At 33.6% G+C, this 21,896-nt stretch overlaps 1 protein-coding gene across 1 annotated transcript; it reads left to right on the top strand.

Annotated features, from left to right (window-relative positions):
* Positions 1 to 1,006: 1,006 nt before the first annotated feature.
* LOC148300983 (transmembrane protein 145) lies at positions 1,007 to 14,250 on the top strand. The gene is made up of 8 exons (XM_088274024.1): positions 1,007 to 1,587; positions 2,875 to 3,186; positions 7,676 to 7,835; positions 8,112 to 8,249; positions 8,775 to 8,881; positions 9,505 to 9,653; positions 11,183 to 11,287; positions 13,870 to 14,250. Exons 1-8 carry the CDS (start codon positions 1,106 to 1,108, stop codon positions 14,097 to 14,099), a joined length of 1,683 nt encoding a protein of 560 aa, XP_088130150.1. The 5' UTR covers positions 1,007 to 1,105; the 3' UTR covers positions 14,100 to 14,250.
* Positions 14,251 to 21,896: the final 7,646 nt, after the last annotated feature.

Genomic DNA, 21,896 nt, shown 5'->3' with positions numbered 1-21,896 from the left:
CTCTCTCTCTCTCTCAATAAATGGCACAAAACAAATATGAACTTACAGACCATAAATATTTTGTCAACCTCTGCAGTCGATCATCTATTTTGGACGTTATGAACTGTGTTATTAGAATTGTTTTTTCGATATGGATCCGTTTTCAAAAACCGCAACTGTAAAAGATACATGTGGCAATAACACAAAGCGCATACATAGTTTTGGAATTTGGGTTCATATTTGATTTGGAAAGAGTTTGGCATTTAAACACCACACTTGCCAGACGGGTTGGTGAGTTTTGTGTTTCAGCCGCCCTTAGCATAGGGAGCAGACACTGTTTGTAACTGCCCATTCTGAGTCAGAGCTACATACCTGTTGGTCCACGGGAGGTATTTTATTTTCCTCCTACCCTGCATATCTGCCGACCATTTCCCCATCTGCCACCTGGAGACGCGTCCAATAGCGGTTAACAGGCTCCGCGAAGGACTTAAGGTACATAATTAGGTAAAAACTGGCTACAAGCAGCAACCAACCGGAGGAAATGGAAAGAAGGAGAAGAAGCTTACATCCAGCAGTGGAGGTCAGAGTACTCATAAAGAAGAAAAAGAAAAAGAAGCATGCACAGGAAAGGTAATTTTTGAATAAGGCTCAGATTCGATTCTAACGACAGCGTCGCGGATCCTCGAGTCAAAGTTTCTCGGTTTGAACCCACTTTACCACAATTTGATACCTATTTCTAAAAATGAGCCGCTGAAGCTTATAGAAATAGTATGAAATTGAAGTATTTTTGTAAATAATAAAAACACAAATATTTCTCTTTAAAAAATAATAATACCTGGGTTGATAACATAAATAAGTACACATTATGCTCACGAATTTTCAAAAGATTCTGAACATATATCACATGTATGGGCTGACCACTCCATTTTAATTAATAAGTAGGTACATTATCATTATTTAGGAGGCACTGAATGAACTAAGAATGTGTGTTGGCATTATAAAAAAATGGTTCGGGGCGGTTCAAGATTATCGCTGATTGTCAGATTGTCAAGTAGAGGCCGCGTCAAATCCAAAAAACTCGGTTCCACGGGAGACCGCCGTGATTGTTTTCTACAATGTGTTAATTATGTCAAAGCCAAATGTGAAGTTCCGCGCCTGTATTACTATTTTATGTTTATTTATCTCGAGCGTGGACAGCGTACACATTAAGGGAAATTTCAAGACAAACGAATTCTTCAAATTCCTCACCAAATTTGGTTTCCAAAAAACGGACATTCACTCACCGAAGGAGTCGTATGGTTATATTTATGGAAACATCACGTCGGAGTTTGATTTTCCCGTTCCTATAACGTTCGCGGTTCTCGATCGTGCGCTTTTCTTGGACTATTACGGCAACCGAAATGTCGCCGATAAAGAGAAAGCGTGCAAACATATGTTTGGTCAGCTGAATGTGACGGCTTATCACCCCAAGTGCAATGAAAAGGGACAAGATTACTTGAGGACGATACCTTGCAAGCGTGGCCAGCTGTGTATTGACGAAGATACACCATGGAACGTTATAAAAGGGAATCAGTTCACATATGTTATCCAAAATCGGGGACAGCCCAGGTAAAGTTTAAATCATTAATTAACTTGCCCATACGTCGCGTATAAAAATATTGTAGTTGCATTGTAGTCTCTCTTTCAAAACCTACATACAAGTTACAAAACTTCTAATGCCAGATTGTGATGTTTTTAATAAATGTTAATTTGTCATATTGTTTTGATTAATGATGTTTACACTTGACCAGTTAGCGCTTTTATCCATTTATTTGCGGGAAAACACCTAATTCGTCAAATAAACAAGTGAAAGTGTATTTTAACTTAAACACTGCACATTATCATAATTACAAAGAAGTTCTAGTACGAAAATATGTATTTTAAATATTAAAATTAAACACAGATTTTAGGGTCTACTGTGTTAGAATCAGTGTTTGATTTTAATATTTAAAATATGAATTATGGAGTTCTACAAATTAAACACCAACTCAATAAATAAATTTTAAAAATGTTCAATTGTTTTATAGGTCTAAATAAAAAGAGAAATATGAAGTCTTATAGTATATAGTGATTAGCATGTAAAAAAATATATATATTAGCAATATGGCACTCCTATTTTGATTTGATATCACCCTGGACTGGTACCTGATGCACAGGCCTAATCACCCTGTCTTCATGTAATTAACTATCAAAAAATATACAATGCAGTGTCCTATGCACCATTATAAGCAGATAATCTCAATTGTCCTTCACAGACAGGAAATTTTTAGAATAGAGCTATGTCTGTTCCATCAGCGAGATGCAGATATATTTTGTTAAATTACTGCAGCCGCCAAAATCAACGAAGCCCATTTTGGTCATGTAACTATAAATATTTGAAAGGATATTTTTTCGGAATTATTTCCACGGATGTCAGTAGCACAAAGTTATTGTCATGTTTTAGCCAAAAATTATTACCTTTTTTTAATTAATGTTTTACTTAGTAAATACCACTATTTCTTAAAATCTACTGTGACATGTGTTTCGATGCATTCCGCATCATTTTCAAACACCGTGACTGCCGAATCAATTAATGAAAAAATTATTACAATTATTCGATCTAAAGGAACTTCGTGGTGACTGACCGGAGCATTTCTTCGTAATGTAATGTCGTAACATCGCTCGCGGCGAGCATCCGAAACTATGGATAGAGCGCTCGGCTCGCTGTACTGACTAGATGAATGCTCGCATCGTAACGTGTTACGTTACAACGAAATGGCTCCAGTCAGTCACCACCCTAAAGACAAGCAAGAGACAGACAAAAATGACTTTCAGACCTGAATTATGCTGTGACCTGTGCATATTTTCATTTTGCAGATTTTGGTACATATCAATGGTAGCTTGCTACCGTAACGCGACGACGTGCGAGTGGCACCACTACAACGAGACGCGGTTCTCCGAAATACGAGCGGTTTCTTCAAACCACACCGCTCGCAAGAATGTCTTATCCTCTAAGGAACCCCAAGAACTGAACTATGACTTTTGGGTTGTGAATGGAAACCCCAACCTGTCCGTGTACAACACCCTCCTGTTTCAATTCTCCTTCGATAGACAGAACACGGTGGAATTATATCTACTCTTCTGGGTCTGCTACATAATCCTAGTGCCATTACAAATCTATGCAGTAAGGTAAATATTTATCAACATATTTTGTATTATAACTACTACTACAACAACATTTTGAGTGTGTCCAAATACTCGTTCACAAATCTGGATTATTTATTTATTTATTTATTTGAACTTTTTGTACAATATGTGTGTACATTGGCGGGCTTATTGCTATAAAGCAATATCTTCCAACCAACCAAAAAAACAGACTAGTGTGAACGATCTAGGCTTGTACCTTTTGATGTCTGTTAGAAATTAGTGGGGAGATAATGCTTGAACAGGTTAAGACAAGGATAAGAAAAAAGAAAAACAAAGAAACATAAGAGAGCATAATTACAAATTAAGAATTTAAACAGGGTAACATGAATAGAAAAACAAAATGATGATAGAGTAAGGAAGGCATGGGAAAAGGAAATCAGGTAGAAAGTTTAAGGAAGAGAGGAGGGGTCAGGGGAGGAGGGTGGATTATCTCCAACTATAGGAGTTATTTTTTTATATTATTTTATGACATCTCAACATAGATGAAAAATATGGAAGAATATATAAGAATGTATTATAATCCAGGATTCGGACATCACATACAAATAAAAGAGTTTCTGCTCAATCAAAAAGCTTCTTCATCTCACCAATAGATGTCTCTAGTGAAAATTCTAGTGATTCAAGTACAATGTTTTGAAATTGGATCATAAATATAGAACTTTCAAGAATTTGAGTAGTGTGGTTTTCAATCATGGGTAGAATTGGTGAATGTTACATGTGTGTAAAGTGATCACTTAAACCAGCCTATGACGGTGAATGTTATACGTCTGTAAAGTGGTCACTTAACTAAATATGTATAATAATACATGTTTAGTTAAGTTTGAAGAAACATGTATGATAATAATTGACTATATATTGGCGGGATGATATATTAGTAACAGGAAATTCATCATCATAGCATAATTTCATCGGATGCCATGTTGTTTATGTATCAACACCTAGTTATTTTATCTTATTACAAAAACAAAGATGTTGATAGCAAAAGGCACTTTGTTTATTATGATTGCAACATAAATATTTTATGTCGGTAATCAGGTCATGCTTTGTGTTTATGTAGGTTAAATATTATTATCTCATATGCTAATTGACCATTTTCCAGAGCGTAAAGATAAAATTTTGTACAATTATATAAATACCTAACTATTAGAATTCGCAACGTAAGTATGTTCAGCACCATATTTTAAACGCAAGGCTCCTACAATGTTTTTTGTTGACGAATCTGGGTTTTCTACACTAAAGAGTTATATGTATTGCTATCAATCATTATGAAATTAAACATATTAGAAATGTGTGCCTTTTCTTATCTTTCTTTTCCATTTACCAGGCTGAGCCACCGCAACGCATGGCTGGGTACAGCTAGTTGATAATATAAATAGATTTCATTATATGTATTTTGTTTTTGATTTCTGATTTTATTTTAAGTAATTTATTATTATTCTTAGTTATTAACCTTTCTGGGGCTATGAACGTAAATGAACGTCGGTGTGAATTTTCCTCAAAGGAGTATCGACGTTAATGAACGTCTAAGTCTATCTGTCAGTTGATATGATGTAATTTGTATAGTAATGACATCTGTGGATATTTGTATTTTACTTTGTCGTAAAATAAAACCTAGAGATGGTGAGCTTTATTTAAATTATCTTTACATAATTTCTATCTTCATAATACAAAGATTTTATTTAAAAATAAATATATATATTTTATGTAAAAAAACCCAGAGAAAGTCGGACATCAATTATTGTACTCCTGGAAAGGTTAATTTATTTTGAACTATAATAGATAGATATTAAATATAATATATAGATATTAAAATACACTTATGTACCGTAGAACGGGGCTACTTGAACTTTGATGTGTTACTTGAGACCAGTACAAAAAAAAATAGATCTGTATTTGGTCTACAATAAAGAACGTATCGACATGATTCATTGTTTCCCTGACAGGTGACACTTACTGTCACAATACGTTCATTATTGTAGACCAAATACAGATTTATTTTATTTTTGTACTGGGCTCAAGTAACACATATAGGTTCAAGTAGCTCCATTCTACGGTAAAGATATTGTAATGCCCTATTTATTCGGTTAAAATATGTCATCTATTCTATAAATGGTTTTATGTATACCTATTTTTTTTAACAAATACAGGCGGACCTCATCTATTGCACATTCGACTTTCACACAATTTCCTATTTCGCATATTTATAAACTTTTTTTGGCAATAATACAAAAATGTACAAAGATATACAAATTGAAAGTGAGAAAGAAGAACCTGAAAAAATCATCAACACCTTAACAAAAGTATGAATGAAGCTTTTACGCATCTCGAGACATTTTTAAATATTATAGAAGAATGTGATCCCGCTGGAGAATTGATATCTCATGAGATATTGAGATATTCAAGTGCGTAGTGCAATCCATAATAGTATTTCATGTTACAGAACTCTCTATAAAGAAAATAAAAAAATGTCACAATACAACTAACTATTGACAACATTTTGAGTGTGTCCAAATACTTGTTCACAAAATCTGGATTATCTCCAATTACAGGAGTTATTTTAATATTATTTTTGACATCTCATCAAAGATGAAGAAGAATATGGAAGTCTGGGCATTTACGGGGCTGACGACCGTCATAGGCTGGTTTAAGTGATCACTTTACACGCGTGTAACATTCACCAATTCTACCCATTATTGACAACCACACTACTCAAATTCTTGGAAGTTCTGTATATATGAACCAATTTAGAAACCTTGTTCTTGAATCACTAGAACTTCACTAGAGACATCTATTGGTGAGATTTAAAGAAGTTTTTTATATGAAAATAACTCCTGTAATTGGAGATAATCCAGATTTTGTGAACAAGTATTTGGACACACTCAAAATGTTGTAAATAAATTGTCTGGTCAAATTATAAGATTAAATAATAAAAATAAAAATGGTATTTTCTGGCGTTTCTCATGTGTGTGATTATAATTCAGGATTCGGATCTCACATACTAATATAAGAGTTTCTGCTTAATAAAAAGCTTCTTTACATCTCACCAATAGATGTCTCTAGTGAAGTTCTAGTGATTCAAGAACAAGGTTTGTAAATTGTTTCATATATACAGAACTTCCAAGAATTTGAGTAGTGTGGTTGTCAGTAATGGGTAGAATTGGTGAATGTTACACGTGTGTAAAGTGATCACTTAAACCAGCCTATGACGGTCGTCAGCCCCGTAAATGCCCAGACTTCCATATTCTTCTTCATCTTTGATGATATGTCAAAAATAACTTTTGACAACTTTATTAAGAAAATATAATTTTAATTCAATATGTACTTAGTAATTATCAATAAAACTATTTTTGTTGTTTTTTTATATTTTTTTTTTTACATCCCTCTACTTTCGAACATTTAACTTTCGCACACATTTTCAGGAACCAATCATGTTCAAAGGTTGAGGTCCGCCTGTATCTCAATATGTTGTGAAGTATTGATCCAAAGATAACGATCTTAAGCTCGTGTGTGTTTATATGAATCATACAAAATGATTAGATGATATGCTTCTAGATTAAACAAGTTGGCTTCTGTAAATATTTATTACAATGTCCAATAATAAGGTTTAAATTGTGTTAATTCTCTATCTCTGGTCTCAATCCTGCGGATTGGTCTGTAGCAATAGATGACATCTGTTTCGCCATTCTCGCCTATTTTCGGAAGTCCTCTTCAGCTCCTCATACGTCGAGCAGCCCATGTCTTCGTATAAGTTGCTTAGGTATTGGCGGCGTGGGCGTCCTCTGGCGTTTATTCCCTCGATCGTCCCCTCTATTATTTTGTGCAGGAAACCCTCTTGTCTTAGCACGTGGCCGATCCATTGGGCGCGTCTTTTGAAGATAGTCGCGAGTAGGTGCTTCCTTTCTTTGATCAATCGTAGTACCTCGTCGTTGGAGATGTGGTTTCTCCAGGATATTCCGAGCATTCTTCTATAGATCCACATCTCCAACGCATTCAGCCTGTTCCTTTTATTCTTGTGTTGATTAATTAACCAAAAATTAAAGGGCTGGATGAAAAGCATGCATTAATATTTTAAATATGCATTCAAATTATTAGAGCTAAAATTAAAACTACGATATTTTCATTTGGCACCTTTGACAGGTCTTGTGTTAAATATTTTTTAAATAAAATTTTCATAACGAGGTGGATACTTGACATGTTGACTGCCAACTTTTGGTTGTTAACTTGTCCAGGACGCCTACTGCGAATCATCTCGTCCCTTCATTACTTGCCATGCTTAAATCGTCAAGAATTATGTATCAGTCAACGTTTTAAAAATGACAACATTGTCAGCTTTGTAGGAATGTGGATAGTATTTTTTTATACTTGCACGTTTTATACGTGATCACAATGGCAGATTTCCCGGTTTATCTATGATTCCCGATACATTGAAGATATCGCATCAATTTGTATTATTTATTTTATCTAATTTTAGGAGTCAGCGGCATCCGGTGACTAGGCTGTTTACCTGCAGCTTGCTGTTGGAGTTTATAGCTCTGTGCTTCATCGTCGTGCACACGGCAAAGTTTGCCTTCGACGGAGTCGGGTTTTCCAACTTGGAAGTGGCCGGTGACATCCTCGACATACTGAGCAGGGTAACTACATTATTTAAAATTCAATATACAGATAAACCCCGTTTTACGCCGAGGTTCCATTCCGAGAGATTAGGTTCTTTTTCCTACTATTCTCTCTTTCATTTCTTTTTCCATATAGCAGTTATGTCTTTCACCATTAGCTTCGCTCACCTCATCTGTATCCTATGATACATATTCAAATCCTAGATCCAAGAATCAGGAGCGCAGGACTGATTAAGTTAGCGTTCTGATGTCATCAGCTCTAGCAACGATAATAATGATATTGTATTTGTTTAGACACTGTTTATGCTGTTACTGCTGCTTCTGGCCAAGGGATGGGCCGTCACCAGGCTAGAGTTAACCTGGAAACCCGTAGTGTTCGGTATATGGCTGTGTTATGGGGTGGTCCACATACTCCTTTACATATGGAACATGGTAATGAATAGCAATTATCTTACAATAGATTATTTTTATAAAACTTTTTTTAAATTTTTCCATTTCTGAGTTCCACCCAAGTGTTATGGAAGCGCATTCCACCTGAGTGTTCCTTTAATTTTGTGAAAAAGTGGTAATCGCTAGGGGCTAGGTCCAGACTGTAGAGGGGGTCCGGCCAAAATCTGTCAGCAGTTTGATTTGAGACATGAGGTCGAGCGTTGTCATGAAGAAACCTCACACCACTGGACTAGATTCCTCTCTTCTAGATCGCACGTCTCAGTTTTCTTAATGTGTCGCAATATCTATCGGAGTTTATTGTTGTTCCAATACTGATGATGAAGTCAAGAAAGAGGTTATTCGATATCTCAGAGGAATGGTGGCAGAATTGTATGACTTGGGGATACAAAAGTTGGAGCATCGTCTGCAAAAGTGTTAAGACAGAAACTTATTCTCGGAGATAGTTGAATACCAGACGTGGTCCAGTTGGGTAATTCTCAATTACTAAAAATGTTTATTGTTTTACAGACTGAAGTGGACATTATAGAGGAGATAGACGAATATCAGACTTGGCCTGGGTGGCTAATTCTCGCCTTTCGAGTATTAATAATGTTTTGGTTTATATATGAATTAAGGTAAGTGGACATAATTTTTTTTATCTTCATTTATTGGTACCCACCTACTTAAAGACACTGCTATTCTGGATACTTTCCTATGCCTTTTTTTTTCTTCGACACATTTTGGACGAGTGTTTTTTTACGCCTGCGGACCTCTGGCGACGGGATTTGATAATTGCGTACATATAGTTAAGACCTCAAAAAAGAGATTGGTACATAATTAATTTAAAAACATTAAATATGTAATTCCTTATTTTCTGAGTTTGAAATAAGGCCGGCGCAGAAAGTAAAAATACCTTTCCTGTCCTTAGTGTGTTAATATTGCATCAGAAATGGAAAAAACCCCACACTATACAATAAGCATGTGCTATACAATATACACTATGTACCATTTTAACCAGAAAAATAGTAAAAATAAAGAATTTAAAATATATGAAAGATGATTTAACAGTATGTAGTGAAAAAAGCAAAATAAAATTAGGAAATATCTAATTAATATGTTCTTCAAAAAATTTATTCAAATACCAGATTAATCATTAGACAAATGTCAACGATTCCCTTATCCAACTGTAAAGTTGTAAATAAAATAAAAATATATTTACTTTTGTTCAGGCTGTAAATTGGTTTTGTTTATTTTGCAGAAATACAATGTTATACGAGCACAACATGGCGAAGCTGAACTTCCTCCTTCACTTTGGGGCGTCGAGCCTGGTTTGGTTCATATACCTCCCGGTGATAGCCCTCATAGCTCTGCAAATTAGTCCTCTGTGGAGATTTAAATTCCTCTTAGGTAAGGTGAACCCATCGTACTGTTGATTTTACTATTGAAATAATGGAGAAAAATAAGAGACCGCTACCAGTCACCTATTGAACTTGGCATACAGTCTTGGAAAGATGAAGAAAAGATAACACTGGGTGACCATATCGCTCACTCCTTTCAACAACATCGTAAATTATAAATCGTCAATTTTCAGTTGTGCATATTTTCAGAATGCCCGAAAATGTACTATATTCCAGCAAAAGCGACACTAATTTAACTTAATATTTACCCGCTACAGAGCAGAAAGTGTTGTTTTTGCATTTTGAAGAAACGGTATTGTTTAATTATTTTTTTTTTAAATATACTTAATATTTTTCAAATGGAGAAAAAACCTTCAGGTTTTACCTAAAAAGATCTGTTGCACAGTAAAAAGTTTAATAAGTGGCATGATATTTATTTTTAATATATTTTATTATATTCTTAAACTTTAAAAACGATCTCCTGAAAAATCGAGTTTTTTGATTTATGACGTTGTTGAAAGGAGTGAGCGATATGATAGATAAAACCTTCAATTTTTTTATTTATGTTATTGAAATGAGTTTTTTGAATTACCTAACATCTATCTATAGCTTATATACTCTGAAACCTATCTATAGCTTATGTAACACCACTTCTTCTGGCCCTACTAGGCTTCAACTTTATAAGTTTTATAGCCTATACCCAGTGGGGTGCACAGAGTTTTTAATCAATGTAGGCAGTAGGGTTAGGTAAGGATAAGGCATAGTAGGCACTGGTTGTGTTTCTACATGGAACGCGAGTAATCCAGGGTAGGCACTGCTTTCCTGCTTATATAGAATTCACACCTCTGCCTACACCTACTCGTGAGTGGGTTTACTCTTTATGTTCAAAGTTACTATAATTTCATGTAGAAAATTCTAGGCAAAAATACCAATGAGAATTGTATCTGCGTAAGAGAAGAGTCCTTCATTTTTTAGGACATATCTCAAGAAAAGTCCCTATAACTTGGAGAAAAATACCTTAAAGGGATAATTAATTGAATTTGATTTATAGGTTACAATCATTAAAGTACAGTAAAACCTCGATATAACTGACATCTATTTAACGAACTTCAGATATAATGGACAAAAATCCAATCAAATGTAAAAAAATTGAAAACTGTCCTGTTAATATTATACATGCTTAAATTCAAGTGTCGCTGCATGTAAACAATTTTTAGTGGCCATGAAAACCTTGTTTCCTTTTTCAAAGCAGGAGTACTGAAAGCAAGTGCGTCAATATCAAACAGCAACGTCACTTCATGACAAGTGGCCGAAAATAATAAATATAATTTTGTTTGTGTCTTGTATTGTTTATTTATATCTAAATATAGTGGTCATATTTAAAAAAAAAAGTTTATACAACAGATTTTCAGCTTTAACAGACACCCCTTCCCCCCAATTAGTCTATTATATCAAGGCTTTACTGTAATTGCAAAATTGTTATTGTTGAAAGTTAAACAAATGTTATTGTTGTAGGTATAACAAAAGTTATTGTTGTAGGTATAACATATTCAGCAGACTGTATGGCGTTTTGTGTCATGGCGCATCTCCTGTGGCCTACCAGATCAGAACAATACCTTCTTCTAGCCCCCGCACATTATTCAGGTATTTCTATACAGCGCAAAGATTTCTATGTACTGAATAAGTATGATAGAGCCGGACAACACAGACCATTTATTCTTCCCGGGTGCAGAATCAATTTACTGTTGGTAATGTCCGTGGGAAGGATGATTGGTCAGCCGAATAGCCTACCAAGAGAGGTGGAAACATTTAGGCAATTCCTCTTTGATTGTGTACTGTACTTGAAATGATATATGTATTGATGGTTTTATGAATCCATCTTTAATACTTTGTAAATAACCCTATTTCTTAGAATGTATTGTGACACGTATTTCAATGCATTCCGCATCATTATCAAACACGCATGTATCGAAAGATGCATCACAATGGATTTTACGAAATTGTGGTATTTCCCAAGTCAAAATCAAATTTAAAATTCTTATTTATTTCTTTTCAATGTGTATTAATTTTTCTTTTCTCAGTCTTTTTGTATACTTTTCTATACAGTATATGTACACTGTATTTGGCACTAGCTGTAGTGTATGCATTAATTTAAAATAAATGTGTGATCAAAATGCAAATTAATGAAAATATTACAATTTCAATTTATGGAGTTAAATATTCGGAATGTTTACTAACATTAATTTTGGGTTCGATAAATAAGTTTATAAATTGAGGGTCGACAAACAGCACTACAAGATAAATATAGCTCTTAAACAAGCAAATATCGTTAAACATACATAAGGATTTTTTAAGTATTTTAATTCTTTAAACACCTTTTCCCTTTGCTTATGTACTATTTAAAACATCCTGTTTATTTTATCTCGATAGCGCCATCTCAATTAACCTTCAGTTATTGTGACAGTAAATAATGTCTTGTGTAAAGAACTATCAAAATATTGTTTACGCTTTGTCACGAATATATTGGAGACATGAATGATACGTATTTGCTATTATTGCAGGTGTCTTTTTTTTAAATGTTTCTTTTGTGTGTAAATATGTTATTTAGCCAAACAATTTAAAACAATTATTCCAGAACCATATACAGTAGAATCCCGATATAACGAAATTCAAGGGACCAAAAAATATTAATTCGTAATAACGAATTCTCACATAAAACGAAATTTAAAAAAAATCATACTAGGTATGTATATGTTGCGCGCCGTTGCAAAAAATGTTGCGCGGTTCACAAAAAGATCGCAAGTTCTGCAAACAAAGGAGGAAGGGGGCCATAGGGAACTGAATACCTACATATTTTCACTAGTTTTCTTATTAACCTTACGGTGATAAAAGTGCCACGGGAAATGATGATTTTTCGCTATATTGCGATTTGTTATATCGCGATTCTACTGTTTTAAGTGTGACCACAAGTTAAAATAATAATCAGATTCTACTTCCTCTGTCCGTACTTTGTTCCATTCCGACAACTCTATATAAAGTCAGTTGTCAATATTCAAGGGAACAACAGAATAATAAAAAAACACAAACAAAATTTTATAAATATTTAAAATTATTAACATACTAAGGACGGGAAAGGTATTTCTACCCATTTGGTCGATTGAAGGGCCGTAAACGGACCGGAAGGGTATTTTAACCTTCTACGCTGGCCTTAATTTCAATTAAGTTCAAAGTGTCAGCTGGCCGACTAGACGCAAATGAAATACCTTGTGTCGGCCTCCGGTGGCTGTCAATGTATTAAACCACGAACAAAATATTGTGGTTGTTATTTAAATTAAAAAATATATACGTGATATAGGCAAGTCGGCTGTCCAAATTTAAAACACAGTAAGGGACATTTTTTTGTAGTACGTTTTTTTTGCATTTTTGGACATTACTTAGTCCAAAAATGCAAAAAAAACGTACTACAAAAAAATGTCCCTTACTGTGTTTTGAGTTTGGACAGCCGAAGTGTTCCCTACATAATGATGACTTAAATTGATATCGGTATAGCAGTTTTTGATGGACATGCCTATACAGTGGAACCTCTCATAAAGAGCATAATTCGTTCCAGAATCTTACTCGAAACAGTCGTTAAGTGAAACACAGACTAAAGTCCTGGCTCACAAGTGATTGTCGTGAAAAAGGGACTTGCCCCTTCTCTGTAACTCGTTAGGCAAAATGTCGCTCGTTAAGCGAGCAACTTTTTCACTTTTTTTTGCTCTTCATGCGAATTACTCGTTATGAGAGGTGCTCGTTATGAGAGGTTCCACTGTACATCGGCACACAGCACTCAAAACACAAAGTATCGTGTCGATAAAGTGGCACGCAGTATCTAAAGAGTTAAATATATTTTGCTTTTAGAATTCACAATATTTTAGTAGCAAAATTATTCAAAAGACGTCCGCCTCCGTAGTGTAATGGTCAGCACGCTCGGCTACCGTTCTGGAGGTCGCGGGTTCGATTCCTGGGGGGGGGTCAAATAAAGTGATTTTTTCACTCTAATATAATATTTATTCAATTTACCCTGGACTGGTGTCACACGTAAGCGGAGGGCTGATCTCCTTTCCTTCATGTGTTAAACATTAAGATAACACTGCGTTTATATGATGCATTGCCCTATGCACCATCGGGTGCGGATAAGGGTTAGAAGAAGAAGTTATTTAAAAGTGGTGATTTTTTTTCCTCAGGAATGGAAGAATTAGACGAATTCAACGAGTCACCTCACGTGGTGCACGGGTCCGGGGAGGGGGGGGCAGAGGCGGCGCACGAGCCGCGTCCCGGACAGGGCCTGCTGCTGCCCTCGGGGACCAGCTTCCCGGAGGACCGCCTCGCGCTCGTTGCGGACGATGACGACGACGTCATCTTCACTGCCCTCCCCACCTCATCCAATCACAAGGCCAACAACATATTTGGATAATACTAACTCTTAATGATTAGATTAATTATGCATTGTAACTGAAGCGTGCGTGGAATAATGATTTCATATCAAGAAGTGCTGAATTGTGATATGAGTCATGCAAATTCATAGAAATGTACTATTCAATCAACAGTTATTTGAAAAAAAGAAATTCCGCATTTCCACACCCCTTGCATTCTACTCTCATCCATTTGAAATCTAAAAAAAGCCTACTAAATTATCATTCTTCAGAGCGTATTAACATAGTTTAAATTACGAGTATACATATACAGTGTAACGTATATACCAAACAATGTTTCGCACAAACAGCGTCTGTCCAACACACCGCTAGACTGTGTATAGGTGTGGCTGTGACTTCTCCGCTCCGTCGCTCTCAGGGTCGTAAATCCCGAAAGTTATGAGCTGGGTAGAGATGCGTAGGTCCGTGTAGTCGATTCGTAGTCCAGTGGGTGTAGCGATGGTCAAGTCCCAGAAGATTCCGAAGTCGAAGTAGTGGCGCAGGATCGGTGAGGATCAAAGTAAACGCAGAGCTCGGTGTGAGTGGAATGATTTATTCATACAATGGCACAGATATTTATAATCTACTCAAATTCTTGGAAGTTCTTTATATATGAACCAATTTAGAAACCTTGTTCTTGAATCACTAGAACTTCACTAGAGACATCTATTGGTGAGACGTAAAGAAGCTTTTTATTAAGCAGAAACTCTTATATTAGTATGTGAGGTCCAAATCCTGGATTATAATCACACACATGAGAAACGCCAGAAAATATCATTTTTATTTTTATTATTTAAGCTTATAATTTGACCAGATAATTTATTTACAACATTTTGAGTGTGTCCAAATACTGATTTATTTTGTTCAAATTGTGAGAGAATTTATTGCAGTAAGTACCTTATTATAATATGCACAAGTATTTATTGCAGTAAGTACTTTATTACATGTATTTGTTGCAGCAAATAATTTATTGGGTAAGTACCTATTGACGATTATTGTTTGTCTATGGTCTTCGTGTTAAACAGTTGTCAATGGTGCTATCTATTCTATAAAAATCCACTTTTGAAAAATTCAAATATGAAATCATTATTCCACGTACGTAGACTATTTAGGTTTGTCAAATACGCATGAAGTTATTAAATCTGAAGAAGTGTGGCCATCGATAAACTAATTCTTTTTGTTTAATCAATATTTGAAGCACTGATTTTCTGATTTATAGCTTACAAATTAATTTTATAATAAAATAACTTTGTATCTTATCATAACTTAGTTATAAATTTGAAGCAAACAGCTACTTCCTCAAGATCAATTAATTCTAAAAACTATCTATGTTACGAAATATTTAGAAATTTGGCGGTTAGCAAGGTTCGGGTAAGAATCTTCGGTAGCTATTTTATTGTGTTGATTGGTAGTTACTGTCCATTCACCTCTTATGCCACTTGAGATTCCTACGGAAGCCCAGTTAACCTCCAAATATGTTGTTATTGTTCTTAGTTTTTCTTCTTCTATCCCTTATCCGCACCCGATGGTGCATAGGGCACTGCATCATATTGACGCAGTGTTATCTTGATCTTTACTTACACGAAAGCGAGGTAAACACTCCTGCGCTTCAGGAACCAGTCCAGGCTAATATCAAATCAATATTAGAGTGTAAATTCTTTATTATTAAACCCTGGACCTCCAGCACGGTAGCTAAACACGCTAACCATTGCACCATGGAGACGGACAGTTTTTAATACTAATTAATCTTGAGGAAGGAGCTGTTTGCTTCGAAACCATTCGACATTATGATCAAGTTACGATGAAATATATATATAGTAATTTTATGACAAAGTTATTTTGTAAGTTATATATTTATTTTTGAGCTACACCACATGGAGTTGCAAAAGTTTGAATTTGTATATAAAAATTAGTCAATGGCAAAAATCTAGACAACATATCGTGGTCGTACAGGAGAAAGTGACCAACTACCAAAACGTAAAATGTTCAGGAGGGCTGTTCAAGTCACTTTTGCTTGGCAAGAAAATAAACATCAATGCAGTTAGTCATTTACATAGTCATACCAAGTCAATATATTATACTTCCAAGTTTAAAATCCTTTGGGATTTTTTCAGGGCAATATTAAGCTAGTAAGATATCAAATAGTTAATGATCATGTTTTTGTAAAAAATGCACTTGGTCACTTTCTCCTGTATGACTACGATATATGTGTTATGATGTCTCCCATGCAATTTTCCAGAATGGCCTACTCTTAGCGTAATACATATTTACTGTGTAATGCCGGGTGTCATCCCGTAGTTAGCGTTGTGGACTCGAGAGTTTCTAGGTTCGAGCCCATCAAACCAAAACTGAATTCCTATTTTTATAGCTGGCCGCATAGGCCTACGAAAATAGCATGAAATTGAAAAGTATATAATAACATAATTTTTTTTTTATTTAAAAAAAAAAAGATTTTGTCTGGTAAAATCCACTATTTTTCATTGGAACGACTTGCAGAACATGTTATGATTTGCTAGTTGTATTCCCTCTAAAATTGATTAATTTGTTTAAAAAGACTTTTTTAGACATGCCACTAAAGACGTAATTGACAAATTGTAAAGATACTGCTAATGATACTGGAAATTTAATTCTTTTCTAATATTTTATCTTTGAACTTTTAAATTTCCTTCAACAATTTTTTTCATTAGCACTTTTGTTCACTGCCAAAAAAACACATTTATCAATTTCCAGTATTAGTAATGTGTATGCTAGCATTATTGTAAAGTTATGTAGTAAAATTACGTGTGTCAAATTAATGTAAGATGTTTTAATGTAAGGTATACCGAATGATGAATTACCGGACTGGTAAGGAATGTCGAATGATGAATTACCGGACTGGTAAGGAATGTCGAATGATGAATTACTAGGCTGTTAAGCGGTGCAGAATGATGAATTACCGGGCTTGTTTGCCAAATTTATATTGACTTTATTATTTGCGGATGAGATTATTGATTTAGCTGGTCTCTTATTTTGGCACGTGTTACATATTTACGTTCTGTGTTCTTTTACATTCAATCACTGAAATGACTCAGCTTAACATTACGTTTCATTAATTGATTCGGCAGTCACTTTGTGGTTATATCTATCCATTTTTAATTTAAGTTTTACTCGGTAAATAACACTTTTCCTTAAAATCGATTGTGACACGTATTTCGATGCATTCCGCATCATTTTCAAACACCGTATGTGTTTCATAAAATAATGTTTTAATAATTTTGTATTTGTGTTTAATAATATTGTAACGAGATAATTGATTAATACTCATTTAATCCAAACATAATGTCACCATGCAGCCAATTCTAACAAACATATGCTATTTTTTTTATTATTATTTAGTTATGGGCAGTCAGCCTTGGCTGGTGGCCCTATCTCGGACACTATCTTTGCTTGAGAACCATTAAACTGTAAGTGCTATTGGCATGACTTTTAGTACTTTTTTTTACTGTTTTTCACTTACATTAAAATCCACCGTGACCAATACTTATCTTACAGAATAATAATACATTTTTCCCCCCCAAAAACCTGAAAATTTCTAATTTCATTTTAATTTGTTTAATACTAATACTATGTCACTATTCCGAAGAGAACACATAACAATCGCAAGAAATGGATTTGTTATATTTCTCAAGTGCTGATATTTTGTCTGCGGTCTTCTTTAAAAAATTGTATCTAAGGGGTTTGAGTATAGTTGAGTCGACAGCTAATTTCGGCAAGCTATACATAACCATAAAATATTGCAGAAATACTCATTTTTAGGCAGATTTCCGGCATTGCAGTGACTTGTGTTTGGACCTATTGTTGAAACGAACAAAGCAGCAAATTTACAAATAAATATTTTAAAAAGCATTTACATATTATTCATTTTCATTTTTAATTTTTGCTGAGACTACATCCTTTTTAAATTTTCCAGCAATTTTTTGATCGTATGTATTTACAGAATGAAGAGTTCAATCATGTAGGACTGATAACTGTCTCCTATTCTGTCAACAGCAATTATTGTATAATATTTTCTATTTTTGTATATAATGTAAATAAACACTTTTTAACCAATCAAATTTAATTGTACTTAAGGACACATCTATAAAAAGCCAGATACATACATACATATATTGAATATTTTTCCTACATGAATAGTGTGTAAAATCTGTGGGGAGAAATTATCGCACATTACTTGGTTTTTATTCCATTTTGACTTCTCCATAACTAAAATAAATAATTATTATTTTACCTGGCAAATTTTTGACCTGAAAGCAACTTGCTCCTTGTTTTTCTTATCAAATCGATATGTTAATGCAACAGTATCGCATCAGATTATAATTATAAAATAAATAGCACTTCTCTTTGACTGTATCATAAGATCAATCCTTTTTTGTTAAACATATTTTAATTTGTTTGAATCATGCACTAAATATGGTATGGTTTGTATTACATGTCGTACTGTTGTAATCAGAGGCGTGCATTTTATATGGGCATCAAAGCAGTGCCTACCCTGGATTCCTAGCGTTCCATATAGAAGCACGACCAGTGCCTACTATGCCTTATCCTTACCCAACCCTATTGCCTACTCTGGTTAAAAACTCTGCGCACGCCACTGGTTGTAATGATATTGTAATAACAATATATAAAAATCTGATTACCTTGCATATATGTATTATTTATGTTATTAACAATCTGTACGTGTAAATAATATTTAAATTAAATTTTTAAAACTAGCTTTACTTTGTGTAGATTAGAATTACTACCTTTATTATTAAACAATCTTGACATAATGAGATTTTAATAATTTGGTCACAATACTAGAGCTAACGACATCCAATCAATTTTAATTTATACCTTCGAGAGTTTTGAGCGTTAAAAAAAAATAAGTGTGCCGGTAAATTATATCAAATAACAAATATTTTTGTAATACAACTTCCCCTTTTCCGTAATTATGAATATTTTTCTCCACCTTAAGTAATTCCCGCGTATTTAAAATTTTTGCTCTCAAATTGTAACGCAATATTATATATTTATATCAATGTTTTGTGTATAGGACAATTGAGTTTATTTTTGAAAATATTTATGTTCCTAGTTAATTTTTAAAAAACATGTTATCTTTATCCATATGTCAACTCATCAGATTTGTGATAAAGTATTTTTTTAACATAGAATACATATTTTAGTTTATATTCTTTCCGAAATTAGGGCCATCTTAATAGGGCGCTTTTCAGGGTTGCTTTTTGATTAATTACTGAAATAACTTCTTATTCTTTTTAGATAATTTTAAAAAGTAAAACTACATGTTAAATTGCATTTTTCCTTTAATGAATATTTATTATCCTTAAATTGTGGGCAATATTACACGGTATAACCTAAAAATGTGTATTCTATTAATAATAATAATAAATGAAAACCTACATTTATATTTAGGTATTTCGCTTATAAGAAATTTTGTATTTTATGTATGAAAAATTTACTTTCATGTATTCAATTTTAATCTATGATTATGTATGATTTTAATCTATGAGTATTTGAAAAAATCACACAAGAAAAGATGAGGGTACTTGATTCTGAACAAGTTTTAAAAAAGGTTCCTATGTGTTTACACCTCCCAAAGTCATCAATATATTTGCTTAAATTTTTTTTTTAAATGCATATATATACATATTTGGCTATTATGGCGCTGGTAAACTGAGCAAAAAAATTCAAATTAAGATTTTCAGCAGCTTCATTATGTCTCTTTCACACTTCAGTCTGGCTGTAATAGGGTCTTTTCAGGCACTTCATATTTTTATATTTGTAATCCTTAATCAAAATTTTATATAGAAAAAAAAAACAATAGGACATGGCTTAAAAACATGACATGTCGACATGTGCAAACTCTGCAAATGTGCCCTCTTTAGTATGCAGAAGCGTGAAATGCACATTCGAAAATCTGAAATGTTTTTTGCATCATACTGCATAATGGAATTTCAAACATTTTATCCAATCATATTACAATACATTCTAGAAAATTTATTAAATTATAAATTTCATACACATTCGAACTTTCATATTTTGAAGCTAAATTCTCTAAATGTTCCTAATTTAGAATACATGTATAATTTTAGTATTGAATAGAATTATATTCTTCTTTATGAGCCTTCTGACCTCTACTGCTGGATATAGGCCTCTTCCCCTTCTTTCCATTTCCAGCCGGTTTCTACCCCCCACAGCGACTATGTCGTCAGACCATCTCTTTTCGGGCCTTCCGACACCTCTTTTGTTCTCGATTTAAAATTTGTTTTATCTAATAGAATTTTGTGAATATACAAATAAAAAATCGCCATGATGATTGCTAACCTGACACCATAAGATATTTTTTCTTCGTTTCTTGGTATGAACACTGACAATTGAAGTGTGTATGAAAATATTTCCATTGGACATCTGAATTGGGGATTTTTTTAATAATTATACTTAGCCACTTGCAAATATATTTTTTTTGGTAGAAATTATTTATTGGTTATTGCTGACACATTGTACACTAAACATGTTATTATGTGCTATTATTTGAAATTCTATATCAGAATTATGGGAGATGAATCTCAGAAAAAATAACTTAGTAAAACAGAAATTAGTGTTCGCTGGAAGGCATAATTCATGACAAAATTAAGACATTGTTTAAGTTCTATGTTGAACATTTTTTTTAAATTTTTGGCAGGGAAAACTTTGCTAAATAGAAGTTCATTATATGGAAGTTCGGCATTATGTATATGCATATTTATCATTGTATTATTGTTTAACTTAATTTTTTTTAAATAAGTATAATTTATAAAGTGAAAATACCCTATCGTGGAAAGAAGCTAATTTTCAAAGTTGCAACTTAAGACTTTTAAGTAATCCAGTACCTACATTCTTGCACACGGAGATAAATAACTATGATTATTTTTCGTAGGATATAACTTTGGTTTAGCGGCGCCTCTACCAATATATATTTCATACTCTGGATTAGTAGAATTAAAAGTCACAAAATAGGTTATAAGACACTCCCATGAATATAACACTTTCACCCTAATTTGTAATAATATGCAATAATTTATTTGATAAAAAAGTGTATTACATTTTCATTGAAATATTAAACAAGGTGATGGATGCAAATTCCCATCTTGGTTAGTTTTGTGTGGGAAGAAAGTAGGGGAAAAGATGTAGGTACACTTGCATATCATTTTGAAAAGACTGAGGGTTGTGATTTTTAATATAAATAATAGTAATCGTCTTGTGAATATTTCATCTTTGTCAATTTGCACTCTTGAATAGCTTCATGTATTTAATGTGTAATGATTCATAGATTGGTTTCAAATATATGATATTAAAGAGTCTCGGTGTTTTATTCTAATACATATTACCTCTATCTCTCAATTTTCTCGTGATGGTGTTTCAAAACCAGCCTTGTGAAAATGAGTTTTTTTAAATCAGATATTATCATCACCCTGGACTGATACCTGAAGCATGCGATCGATCACCGTGCCTTCGCATAATAAACAATCAAGATAAGATGTCAATTATATTCAGTGCCCTATGCACCATTGGGTGGTATCAGTATGGTTTTATTTTTTTTAAATGATTTAACCCTAGTTGTGGGACATTCGTAAAATTTACGACGGACATGCAATCTGTGGAGAGTATGGAGGCAACACATGCAGAGAATGTAGTGACAACTAGCATTATCTTAGTTTTTACTGATATTTTATATTTGTATTTTATATGAATTTCTCAAAAACCATGTTGCACCAATTTTTTAA

The sequence above is a fragment of the Brachycentrus maculatus genome, unplaced genomic scaffold (genome assembly GCF_059751285.1).
Source record: "Brachycentrus maculatus isolate JH-2025_06_01 unplaced genomic scaffold, ASM5975128v1 h1tg000624l, whole genome shotgun sequence".
In the NCBI taxonomy this organism is placed as follows: Eukaryota; Metazoa; Arthropoda; class Insecta; order Trichoptera; family Brachycentridae; genus Brachycentrus; species Brachycentrus maculatus.
The sequence above is the reverse complement of the archived record's forward strand: the minus strand, read 5'-3'. Positions and strand labels throughout refer to the sequence as shown.

Bases quoted from the DNA above. Each gene is read 5' to 3' on its own strand.
- LOC148300983 (XM_088274024.1), top strand. From the start codon at position 1,106: ATGTCAAAGCCAAATGTGAAGTTCCGCGCCTGTATTACTATTTTATGT. The intron at 8,882-9,504 runs GTAAGTGGACAT...TTTATTTTGCAG, and splicing joins TGGTTTATATATGAATTAAG to AAATACAATGTTATACGAGC. The intron at 11,288-13,869 runs GTATTTCTATAC...TTTTTTCCTCAG, and splicing joins AGCCCCCGCACATTATTCAG to GAATGGAAGAATTAGACGAA.